At 50.5% G+C, this 13054-nt stretch overlaps 1 protein-coding gene across 3 annotated transcripts in view; it reads left to right on the top strand.

The window, feature by feature from the left end:
* Positions 1–1177: 1177 nt before the first annotated feature.
* Positions 1178–13054, top strand: part of alpk3a (alpha-kinase 3a) — a 212603-nt gene continuing 200726 nt past the window's right edge. For 2 of the 3 annotated variants that reach the window (XM_070865104.1, XM_070865102.1), the window contains exons 1-2: positions 1178–1541; positions 1898–2190. In XM_070865104.1, the coding sequence (XP_070721205.1) occupies positions 2054–2190 (137 nt within the window). In that variant the 5' untranslated portion in view covers positions 1178–1541; positions 1898–2053. The remainder of the gene's footprint in view (positions 1542–1897; positions 2191–13054) is intronic. The other variant, XM_070865103.1, reaches the window with a different exon arrangement.

The raw sequence follows: 13054 nt of genomic DNA, 5'->3' as shown, positions 1-13054 counted from the left end.
TGGAGTGTCGGCCTCAGTACTGCACTGGAGTGTCGGTCTTAGTACCGCACTGGAGTGTTGGCCTCAGTACCGCACTGGAGTGTGGGCCTCAGTACCACACAGGAGTGTTGGCCTCAGTACCACACTGGAGCGAGGGTCTCGGTTCTGTAATGGGGTTTGGCCTCAGTACCACACTGGAGCGAGGGTCTCGGTTCTGTAATGGGGTTTGGCCTCAGTACCACACTGGAGCGAGGGTCTCGGTTCTGTAATGGGGTCTGAACTCGGGTTGCCAACTCTAGTTGGCCACATTCCTGGTTCCATGACCCGACCACCTCCAACCATCCCGCCCACTCACATAGCATTCCCCCACACACATCTCCAATATTTTTGTAACAAAAATGAAAAAGAAAATAATAAACGTCCCTACGATTTTTCTCCAGGGTTGATCAGCGCCCAAGGGATTAATCTCTACCTCTCTTTCCTCCTTTAAGAAGCTCCTTGAAACCTACCTCTTTGACCGAGCTTTTGGTCACCTGCCGTAATTTCTCCTTATGTCGGTGTCGAAGTTATTTGTTTCAATGCCGGGGCACTCAAAGACCCAGCTAAGAGAGCCCTATACAGCCAGCGCCTCACTGCTAACCTGGCGACCCTTGATGACCCAGAGACGCAGAGTGCCCACAGCGCTTGGTCTGCCCTCCAGGCCACCATAACCAGTGCCTGCGAAGAGACGCTGGGTCACTCAACCAGGAGTGGTTTGAAGAACCAGGAGATCCAAGAGCTAATAGATCGTAAGCGCCTGGCGTTTCTGAACCTAAAACAATCCAACTGGGGAGCAGCAAAGCAGCCGCCTTATAACGATCCCGTGAAGCACCTTGGGACGTTTCACTACGTTAAAGGCGCCATATAAATGCAAGTTGCTGTTGGCAATTCCTGGGGACCCCCGGACAATCCACGTGCAACCCGCAACGTTCGGGACTCGGAGGTGAGTGCAGTGCAACGGCGTTAACCCATACGCACTATTCCATTTAAAACACAGGGGGTGGTGGGCTGCATCATCTCCTTTTAGCCCATGGCAGGGTTGTCCTGCAGCCTTTGATTGACGGCTCCGGCTGAGTTTGTTGAGCCCTTGGCCAAAACTCGCCTGGCATGCGCTGGTGAGTCAGACGCTCACAACATGCGACCCACAGCAGCACAACACCAACGCAACTTGGGGAACTGAAGAGCAACACACGCGCAAAACCTCTCCAGCCACCCCTGACTAATTGCACCTACTGTTATTATTTTTTTTGTGTGTGTGGTTGAACCCGTGTGTTTGTTGTTTTGTGCGAGGATGCAAAAAATGGTCGACTTTTCTGAAAGCGCCATTTGCAGACTGCAAGGGTTCCTTAAATAGTCCTGGGACAGGGAGGGAGTGGTGATTGACAGCTGCAGCCACTCGGGCAAATCTCAGAGGAGGCGATATGGTGAGCACAGACCAGCTTCCATTGTATTAGAGCCATTATTATCCACATTGGAGACTTTTTAGCCACAGATCCATTGTCAAACACACTCCTGGCGACAAGGTAAAGTCTGATTTCTCAAGGAAAACGAATGCCTCACAAGACAGCCCTCTGAAGCTGCCGCCGGTCTATTTTTGAACTCAAATATTAGCACCGTTATAGCTTTGCACCAATGCTACTTATTTTTTGTTTAATTTGCAAATGTTCTTAATGTTTTTTGTAATTGCAAAAGCACTGATTTAAAAAATCTTTAAAAAAAAATGAACTTGAGAAAATTGGCTACAATTTCAGTGTTAAATTTTTATATATATATATATATATTAATTACTATTTATGTTAATCGATTTTTGAAATGGGATGTTTCTCATTTGAGAGTTGTAGCAACTAATTTAATTTCGGTGGAAATTTCCTCCCAACAGCTGTACATGAAACCGACAGGGTTTTGTATCTGGTTTGATTCGGGACGCTTCGTTGGATTGAAATTCCGAAGGGGGAGCTGAAATCTTTCACTGTCAGGAGCCGAGCGTTTGCGGGGAAATCCTGTCTGCACAAGTTCCAACGGCGGAGAGGAAAGAATGAGTTCTAAGCGCGATGTCAAGTCTTATTCCATCAACGGGCGTTATTCCTCCCTTGATAATGACCAGGAGGACGAACCACCCGCCCGGGGAGACTCCAGTCGCAGCTACTTTCTCAACGTGAGGCCTGAGAACAGGTGAGCAGTCAATTTCAGAAAAGACTTGCATTTATGTAGCGCCTTTCACGACCACCGGACGTCTCAAAGCGCTTTACAACAACAACTTGTACTTATATAGCGCCTTTAACACAGTGAAACGTCCCAAGGCGCTTCACAGGAGTGTTATGCGCTATAAAAATGTGACGCCGCAGAAGTAGAAACTAGCGCAGGTGACCAAAAGCTTGGTCAAAGAGGTAGGTTTTAAGGAGCGTCTTAAAGGAGGAAAGAGAGGCGGAGAGGTTTAGGCAGGGAGTTCCAGAGCTTGGGGCCTAGGCAACAGAAGGCACGGCCACCGATGGTTGGGGCGATTATAATCAGGGATGCTCAAGAGGGCAGAATTAGAGGAGCGCAGATATCTCGGGGGGGGGGGGGGGGGGGGGTTGTGGGGCTGGAGGAGATTACAGAGATAGGGAGGGGCGAGGCCATGGAGGGATTTGAAAACAAGGATGAGAATTTTGAAATCGAAGTGTTGCTTAACCGGCAGCCAATGTAGGTCAGCGAGCACAGGGGGTGATGGGTGAGCGGGACTCTGTGCGCGAGTTAGGGCATGAGCTGCCGAGTTTTGGACCACCTCTAGTTTACGTCGGGTAGAATGTAGGAGGCCAGCCAGAAGTGTTGGAATAGTCAAGTCTAGAGGTAACCGAGGCGTTGATGAAGACTTCAGCAGCGGATGAGCTGAGGCAGGGGCGGAGTTGCGAATAGGCGGCCTTAGTTATGCTGCGGATATGTGATCGAAAGCTAATTTCAGGGTCAAATATGACACCAAGGTTGAGCCTCAGACAAAAATTGGGGAGAGGAATGGAGTCGGTGAAGTAATTTTGGAATGCAGTCACTGTTGTAATGTGGGTAACAGGGCAGCCAATTTGTGTACAGCAAGCTCCCACAAACAGCAATGTGATAATGACCAGATAATCTGTTTTTGTTATATTGATTGAGTGATAAATATTGGCCAGGACACTGATGATAACTTCCCTGCTCTTCTTTGAAATAGTGGCCATGGGATCTTTTACATCCATCTGGGAGAGCAGACGGAGCCTCGGTTTAATGTCTCATCTGAAAGACGGCACCTCTGACAGTGCAGCACTCCCTCAGTACTGCACTGGGAGCGTCAGCCTGGATTTATGTGCTCAAGTCCCTGGAGTGGGATTATGAACCCACAACCTTCTGACTCCGAGGCGAGTGTGCTGCCCACTGAGCCACAGCTGACACTACGGGAACATAACATAGGAACAGGAGCAAGCCATGCAGCCCCTCAAGCCTGTTCTGCCATGCAATCAGATCAAGACTGATCTATATCTCGACTCAATCTACCCACTTTAGTTCCCTAACCCTTAATCCCCTTGTCCATCAAAGATGTATCAATCTCAGTTTTGATATTTTCGATTGTCTGCCCCCCCCCCCCAAACTCAACAGCTTTGAGAGAGTCCCATATTCCACTACTCTTACAATGCCACATCAATCCAATGTCAGCCTGAATCCCAGGGAGTTCAGGAGTGTGATGGAATAAACTCCCCTTGCCTGGATGAGTGCAGCTCCAACAACACTCAAGAAGCTGGACACCATCCAGGACAAAGCAGCCCGCTTGATCGGCCCCCCCCATCCACCACCTTTAACATTCACTCCCTCCACCACCGGCACACCGTGGCTGCAGTGTGCCCCATCTACAAGATACACTGCAGCAACTCGCCAAGGCTTCTTCGGCAGCACCTCCCAAACCCACGACCTCTACCACTGAGAGGGCACAGGGGAACACCATCACCTCCACGTTCCCCTCCAAGTCACACACCATCCTAAGTTGAAAATAGGTCCCAATTCCTACACTCGCTCAGTCAAAATCCTGGAACTCCCTCCCTAACAGCACTGTGGGAGCACCTTCACCACACGGACTGCAGCGGTTCAAGGCGGCGGCTCACCACCACCTTCTCGGAAGCAGTTGGGGATGGGCAATAAATGCTGGTCTTACCAGCGACGCCCACATCCCAGGAACGAATAAATAAAAAAAGGACTTACAGCAGATATCAGGGTCGTTTGCATATATTGGGGCGAGGGTATTTGAGCGAATGGGGGCTGCCGTCAGCGGCCAGGAGACCCTGAAATTCAGGAAAGACGGAGGTCCCCCTGAATTTAGGACCTCGTTTGAATTATTGGACTCAGTTTCCCGCCCTGCAGCCGGAGAGGCTGGCGCGCGGGAAAGCCAGGTGTTTAATGCCGCAGTTGGGGACCGGAGAGGAGGCAGGGAGGGAGACATAGTGTCTAGTGGGGGTGTGTGTGGTGATCGCAGGGGGGGGGGGGCTTGTGGTGATTGTGGGAGGGTGATCGCGGGTGTCTTGTGGTGATCGCGGGGGGGTGGGGCTTGTGGTGATCGCGGGAGGGGTGGGGCTTGTGGTGATCGCGGGGGGGTGGGGCTTGTGGTGATCGCGGGGGGGTGGGGCTTGTGGTGATCGCGGGGGGGTGGGGCTTGTGGTGATCGCGGGGGGGTGGGGCTTGTGGTGATCGCGGGGGGGTGGGGCTTGTGGTGATCGCGGGGGGGGTGGGGCTTGTGGTGATCGCGGGGGGGTGGGGCTTGTGGTGATCGCGGGGGGGTGGGGCTTTTGGTGATCGCGGGGGGGTGGGGCTTGTGGTGATCGCGGGGGGGTGGGGCTTGTGGTGATCGCGGGGGGGGGTGGGGCTTGTGGTGATCGCGGGGGGGGTGGGGCTTGTGGTGATCGCGGGGGGGGGTGGGGCTTGTGGTGATCGCGGGGGGGTGGGGCTTGTGGTGATCGCGGGGGGGTGGGGCTTGTGGTGATCGCGGGGGGGGTGGGGCTTGTGGTGATCGCGGGGGTGGTGGGGCTTGTGGTGATCGCGGGGGGGGTGGGGCTTGTGGTGATCGCGGGGGGGGTGGGGCTTGTGATCGCGGGGGGGGTGGGGCTTGTGGTGATCGCGGGGGGGGTGGGGCTTGTGGTGATCGCGGGGGGGGGTGGGGCTTGTGGTGATCGCGGGGGGGGTGGGGCTTGTGGTGATCGCGGGGGGGGTGGGGCTTGTGGTGATCGCGGGGGGGGTGGGGCTTGTGGTGATCGCGGGGGGGGTGGGGCTTGTGGTGATCGCGGGGGGTGGGGCTTGTGATGATCGCGGGGGGTGGGGCTTGTGATGATCGCGGGGGGTGGGGCTTGTGATCGCTGGGGCGTGGGGCTTGTGGCGATCGCGGGGGGTGCTTGTGGCGATCGCGGGGGGGGGGGCGTGGGGCTTGTGGCGATCGCGGGGGGGGCGTGGGGCTTGTGGCGATCGCCGGGGGGGGGGCGTGGGGCTTGTGGTGATCGCGGGGGGGGGGCGTGGGGCTTGTGATCGCGGGGGGGGGCGTGGGGCCTGTGATCGCGGGGTGGGGGCGTGGGGCTTGTGGTGATCGCGGGGGGGACGTGGGGCTTGTGATCGGGGAGGGAGGGGCTTGTGGTGATCAAGGGGGGTGGGTGGTGGTGATCTCGGGAGTTGGGAGCTTGTGGTGATTGCGGGAGGGCTTGTGATCGCGTTGCTCCTCCATGGCCCACACGCAGTACTGGAGAGGCATTGACCTGCTGGATCTAGCAATTCTCACCTTCCTTCGCGGCTGAGTTTCCAAACGGCTGCCAAAATCTGAGGCATGCCGCCTCATTAACATATTATAATTCTCGAGCAGGTTATTCGGCCGATTTGCAACGCGCCCTGGTTAAACCAGAAGTAGGCGTGCTTGTGGTGGGATGGGATCGGATTTCCTACTTTTAATAATTTAACCGTGATCGTATTGAAACATATAAGATTCTGAGGGGGCTTGACAGGGTAGATGCAGAGAGGATGTTTCCCCTCGTGGGGGAATCTAGGACTAGGGGGCATAGTTTCAGAATAAGGGGCCGCCCATTTAAGACGGAAATGAGGAGGAATTTCTTCTGAGGTTTGTGAATCTTTGGAATTCTCAGAGAGCTGTGGAGGCTGGGTTATTGAATATATTTAAGGTGGAGATAGACAGATTTTTGAGCGATAGGGGAGTAAAGGGTTATGGGGAACAGGCAGAAAAGTGGAGTTGAGTCTAGGATCAGATCAGCCACGATCTTATTGAATGGTGGAGCAGGCTCGAAGGGCCAAACGGTCTACTCCTGCTCCTATTTCTTATGTTCTTATGTTCCTCCTGCCCCTCTCGCCCATAATGCAGGGTTAAAATTCCCCCATAGTACCTTACAGCACAGAATCGGGCGATTCGGCCCATCGTGCCTGTGCCGGCTCTTTGAAAGAGTGGCCCAATGAGATACCACTCCCCCCCGCTCTTTCCCCATAGCCCTATAACATTTTTTCTTTTCAAGTATTTATCCAACTCCCTTTTGAAAGTTACTGTTGAATCTGCTTCCACCGCCCTTTCAGGCAGCGCAATCCTGTTTGTAACCACTCTCTGCGTAACAAATGTTTCCCCGTCTCCCATCCTGATTCTTTTACATAAGAACATAAGAAATAGGAGTAGGTCATAAGGCCCCTCAAGCCTGCTTCGCCATTCACTGAGTCCATGGCTGATGATCTACCTCAACTCCACTTTCCTGCACTCTCCCTCTATCCCTTGATTCCCTTAATGTCCAAAAGTTCCCTTAATATCCAAAACGTTTTGCCAGTTATCTTAAATCTGTTTCCTCTGGTTACTGACCCTCCTGCCAGTGGAAACAGTTTCTCCCCATGTACTCTTCATAATTCTGAACACCTCTATTAAATCTCCCCTTAACATTCTCCGCTATAAGCAGAACAATCTCACATAACTGAAGTCCTGCATCCATGGTACTGGTTGAACCTCCTTTATCCGGAACCCACCCCTCGTCCAGAACCATTCCCGGCCACTCCGACATGAGCCAATTGAAGTCCTTCCTTGCTGCTGACTCCCGCAATCGCCGGCCTGACCCCGCGATCCACCGTCCCCTCCCCCACCCCTCCCATGATCTCTCTGCTGCACTCCCAGCCCCAAGCCAGCCAGCCCCGATATCCCCTTGCTCAGTACCTGTTCCATCCAATTTAACGTGACCAACCCTCGTCCGGAAAACTCCCTTATCCAGAACGGGCCAGGTCCCGAGGGTTCCGGATAAGGGAGGTTCAACCTGTATCGTTCTAGTAAATCTCCTCTGCACACTTTCCAAGGCCTTGACGTCCTTCCTATAGTGTGGTGCCCAAGAATGTGACCCAATACTCCAGCCGAGGCCGAACTAAACTTCCTCCCAGTTGTGATCCCAGGGTTAAGCTGACAACTATTTTAAGTTGCTGCAAATCAAGTGCCTCCTGACTTCAAGGGGGGGCACTAAAACCAACACATAGAACAAATTAAACTTTCGATGGTAATCTTAAATCAAATTAAAATTTGGTTGCCGGGGGTGATGATGCACTCCAGTCCCTCCGCTGCCCACCTCTTGCGGAAGGCCGCGTGCTCCATCTCCAGGGACACCCTGGCTCGGCTGTAGGGTTAAGCTGACATCTGATGTGTAGAAGGATGTGGGATGTGGCCTATGGTAGCCAAGCGCAAGCTGCAGCCCATTATACCAGCGATCTCCTTCTGCTCTTGGCAAAATATGGCCAGCCAATGAGAGTTTTGCTGAGCTTTTTTGTACATACAATAATATATAAATGTAGCTTTTTCATATATAACATTAACTTATTTGTTTCTGAACGCTTTCATTTCTTGTCAGTTGGGAGTGCCATGGAGTGTGATGGAGGTAGGTTCCCAGCATCCTTTATGTGTGCTTCAATCAGTTATACTGTCAGTAAATCAAATCCCACTTATTAGCAAACTGCAACGTTTCCTGATCAAACAACAGTTAAACATTGATTGGTCTGAGCAGGGGTTTACTTAACAATAATTAGACTTTGTGGTCTTAAATAGACACAACGCTACCTCCACAGATTCATTAAAGTTACAGGGGGTGGAAATTCTGTTGCAGTGTTAACCCGGGCGGGGCGGTAAATTCTGCGCCAGGAAATGGTTTGCGTCTCCAGCCGCAAAATTCACCAGTTGGGCCTGGAGTTTGGGGCGGAGCGCTAAGGGAGGCGTTGCATACCTCTCGCTGGGCTCTCGGCCGGCTGAGCAATTGAAAATCCCGAGCTAAACAGCCGGCCTTGGAGAGGCTCATTGGGGTGGGGGAGGGGGGGAAATCTGAAAAACACCCAGCAAAAACATTCCCAATACTTTCCTGACGCCACATTCACATGATTAAAAAAATAAAAAGCAACCACACTTGCCTCACGTCGACATGCCTTCCCTCACTGCGGCCACTACAGCTCGGACTGCCCGCTTTCCCAGGCGGTCCCAATAGGGGGCGCTGTGGATCGGGCGAGTTTTAAATTTCGAGCCGGTATCACAACCAGGGGCAGTAACACACCGGCTCGCCTCTCCCGGGCGATACTGCTCCACGTCCCCACAAACCTGGCACCAAATGTCCCGCCCGCCCGGAAATGCCTTCCGTCGCCATTGCTGACCCTCCGGGGCGCAAACAGGTGGTGGCAAAAGAGCGAAAATCCAGCCGACCGTATAGAAGGGGACCACTCAGCCCATTGTATCTGTGCTAACTCTTCAACTGGAACTATCTGCTCCGATCCTATTTCTCCGCCCCCCCCCACCCCCCCGTCCTTTCCCCACATTCTTTTAACTGCTTACACAGTTTCCTTTTAAGTAATCACAATTCATCAAAAGTCACTTGTGGCAGAGCATTTCGTGTTCTTTGTTTTTTTTTTACTCGTTCACGGGATGTGGGCGTGGCTGGCAAGGCCGGCATTTATTGCCCATCCCTAATTGCCCCTTGAGAAAGTGGTGGTGAACCGCTGCAGTCCGTGTGGTGAAGGTGCTCCCACAGTGCTGTTAGGGAGGGAGTTCCAGGATTCTGACCCAGCGACTATGTGGAAATATTTCTTTGAACTTCCCTTTCCATTCTTCAAGTGATAATCCTGACTCTCTTCCCCCTTGTTACCGTCACCAACTAGTGGAAATATTTTCCCACTATTTATCCTCTCTCTCAATTTTTCATCAATTGAAAATCACTATTGAATCCCCTTTAAGCTGTCAGTGAAGAAAGCCCCAATTTTTCAAGTTTGTTATAACTACACCATTCCCATCCAGGAGTCTTTCTTTGCTGTAGCATTTCCAATCCTCTAATACCTTTCCTATAATGTGGTGTCCAGGGCTTGACAGGGTAGATGCAGGGAGGATGTTTCCTTTGGTTGGGGAAGTCTAGAACCAGGGTTCACAGTCTCAGAATAAGGGGTCGGCCATTTAAGACTGAGATGAGGAGAAACTTCTTCACTCAGAGGGTGGTGAATCTCTGAAATTCTGTACCCAGAGGGCTGTGGAGGCTCAGTGAGTATATTCAAGACGGAGATCGCTAGATTTTTGAATATTAAGGGAATGAAGAGAAATGGGGACAGTGCAGGAAAGTGGAGTTGAGGTAGAAGATCAGCCATGATCTCATTGAATGGTGGAGCAGGCTCGAGGGGCCGAATGGCCGACTCTTGCTCCTAATTCGTATGTTCTTATGATCCATGCAATATTTCAACTGCATCCAAACCATTGTCTTGTGCAAATTCAACATAATTTCTTTGCCTTTATATTAATGTCTCCCAGAATCTCATTTGCCCCTTTACGGTCTTTTTTACTCTTGTCTTTAAAGATGATGTATTTACCACCAATATTACTCGGTTCCTCCTGAGTGTTAGCATTTAGGGTATTTTTCCTTCGCAACACATTTCACTGCCATTTCCTTGCTCGCTTCGCTAAGCTGTTTGTCGTTCCATGCCATCTCTGGCATCTTTCCTCACATTTTAGCATGCCCCCTAACTTGATATCATCTGCAAAACTTCAATATCATTCCTCGTGTCGAAACCCAAACCATTTATATAAACAGAAAAGAAAAGAGGTCGCTGGGACACACCAGCAGTCACCTCCCACCAATCAGAGAAACACCCATTGAACTCTGCACTCTCGGGATAAGGGGTCGGCCAATTAGGACTGAGAAACTTCTTCACTCAGATGGGTTGTGAATTTTTGGAATTCTCGACCCCAGAGGGCTGTGGAGGCTCAATCTTTGAGTATATTCAAGATGGAGATCGATGGATTTTTGAATATTAAGGGATACGGGGACAGTGCAGGAAAGTGGAGTTGAGGTAGAATATCAGCCATGATCTTATTGAATGGGGCCGAATGGCCTAATGTTCTTACACTTGGCTTCGTGTCTCCTATCTGTGTGACTACATTCCCTTTAATACGGCATGTTTTAATTCTTTACCAATTCTCTACATGGCATCTCATCAAATTTCTTTGAAAATCCATTTATATATACTTCAATTTCATCTATTTCCTCAAAATATCAATTAATACAACCCCATGCCGACCCCCCCCACCCCCGAGATGTCTGCGCTCCTCTAATTCTGCCCTTGAGCATCCCTGATTATAATCGCTCAACCATCGGTGGCCGTGCCTTCTGTTGCCTGGACCCCAAGCTCTGGAACTCCCTCTTTAAACCTCGCCACCTCTCTACCTCTCTTTCCTCCTTCAAGACGCTCCTTAAAATCTACCTCTTTGACCAAGCTTTCGGTCACCTGCGCTAATTTCTACTTAGGCGACTCGGTGTCAGTTTTTTAAATTTCCTAATGCTGCTGTGAAGCTCCTTCGGATGTTTCACTACGTTAAAGGTGCTATATAGATGCAAGTTGTTGTTGTCTCTGATGAGGCCGATACCTTTCCAGGTGTTCACTACCGTCGTCCTTTGGAAGTTTTCACACAGTTGGATTAGGACTACCTAGCCTGTAGTTTGGTGGCTGCTTCCTTTCAACTTTCAACTTTCTCGCACAGTGATGCAACTTTTTAAAAAATACTTTCCTGTTGAATATTTATCTGTAAAAGTGACACTTTCACCCCCTCAGTCCCGCAGTCCTACCATCAAAACCAATGTGAAATTCAAAATGGCCTCCTTTGTTTCCACGTGGTTCCACCAGAATTTACAGCACAGAAGCAGACCATTCAATCCACCAGCTCTATGCTCCACTCGAGCCTCCTCCCACCCTGCTTCATCTCACCCTGTCAGCATATCCTTCTATTCCTTTATCTCTCGTGTCTTTATCCAGCTTCCCCTTAAACGCATCAACTCTCTTCGCCTCAACTACTCCCTGTGGCAACGAGTTCCCCATTCTAACCTTTCTCCGGGCAAATATAAAAGATGTTGCTATTTCTCTTGCATAAGAAATAGGAGCAGGAGTCGGCCACTTGGCCCCTCGAGCCTGCTCCGCCATTCAATACGATCATGGTTGATCTGATCCTGGCCTCAACTCCACTTCCCTCCCTGCTCCCCATAACCCTCGACTCCCTTATCGTTCAAAAATCTATCTCCACTTTAAATATATTCAGTGACCCAGCCTCCACAGCTCTCTTCATGTTGAGTCTTAGTTCATATTTTTGCTCCTCGCTTCTCTAATCACTCTTTACTCTTCCTTTCATAGTTTTCTTCTGTGTTATACTCCATGTTTGTCAAATGCCTTTTCTGACCTAGCTCTCTGTCCATGGAACCCCTGCCTTTGATGTAACTCATTTACTCCTGCTCGTTCAATGTTTGATCTGTCAGTCTACCAACCAGTTAATCTTGACCAGTTTCAGCCTGCTGAAATGAGCTCATTTTCACTCTTAACAGCTTTATCTTTTTCTTTACCTATTTTCAGTGTGACCCTGGTTAAGTTATACTCACTATTTCCCACATTCCTCAACCTTCGGATCATATACCCTGCTCTGTTACCAAGTCCAGCACAGCCGCTCTTAGACATTTAATACTGTAACCAGGGAAACACTCTGACAGGCATTCCAAGAATGCTCCCTGTTTTGACCACAAAAGTTTGTCTCATTATAGCTTACCGAAACTCCCCCCCCCCCCCGCCCCCCCCACACCACCCGAACTGCAATCCTCTTACTTTAAAAAAATTTGTTCCTGGGATGTGGGCGTCGCTGGCAAAGCCAGCATTTATTGCCCATTCCCAGTGTCAGCTGTGGCTCAGTGGGCAGCACTCTCGCCTTTGAGTCAGACGGTTGTGGGTTCAAGTCCCACACCAGGGACTTGAGCACATAAATCTAGGCTGATACTCAGCTGCACTGTCGGAGGTGCCGTCTTTCAGATGAGACGTTAAACCGAGGCCCCGTCTGCGCTCTCAGGTGGACGTGAAAGTTTGTGGGAGCTTGCTGTGCACAAGTTGGCTGCCTCGTTTCCCACATTATAACAGTGACTACATTGGCTGTAAAGCGCTTTGTGACATCCGGTGGTCACGAAAGGCGCTATATAAAATGCAAGTCTTTTTGCTTTTTGAGAAGGTGGTGGTGAGCCTCCTTCTTGAACCGCTGCAGTCCGTGTGTTGAAGGTGCTCCCACAGTGCTGTTAGGGAGGGAGTTACGACTGCAACCCCCCCCCCCCAAAACGCCTTCCCATTCTCATCCTTGATGTCTTTCCCACTATTCGGTGCTCCCTCACTATTTCTTAACTAAACCTAGATTGACCCTGACTGGGTTCCACCATCAGCTAAACCTCTGCAGGGGTTGGCAATTGCCCCTTTAATTTCTTCCCCATCTTTCCAGGAAATATTGTAGCCGGGAATAATTAGCTCTTCTGCACTGAAGCCAAGTTTCTGTCATTTTATTAGTGCATCTATTTCCGTGACTTTATTTCGAATAGCGGAGTAATGCATTGAGCACTCCTGTCCTTATAATGCAGTGTGTCATCTGACTTATCAGGGGCAGGGCCCTGAGATTGATTGATTATACCAATCGCACTTTAGTTGCCGCATTTCTCGTGTCAAATGAACAACTTGTGTTTATATAGCGGCTTTAACATAATAAAATGTC

Source organism: Pristiophorus japonicus, chromosome 21 (genome assembly GCF_044704955.1).
Source record: "Pristiophorus japonicus isolate sPriJap1 chromosome 21, sPriJap1.hap1, whole genome shotgun sequence".
In the NCBI taxonomy this organism is placed as follows: domain Eukaryota; kingdom Metazoa; phylum Chordata; class Chondrichthyes; family Pristiophoridae; genus Pristiophorus; species Pristiophorus japonicus.
Note: the sequence above shows the minus strand (reverse complement) of the source record. Positions and strands in the feature narration are given on the sequence as shown.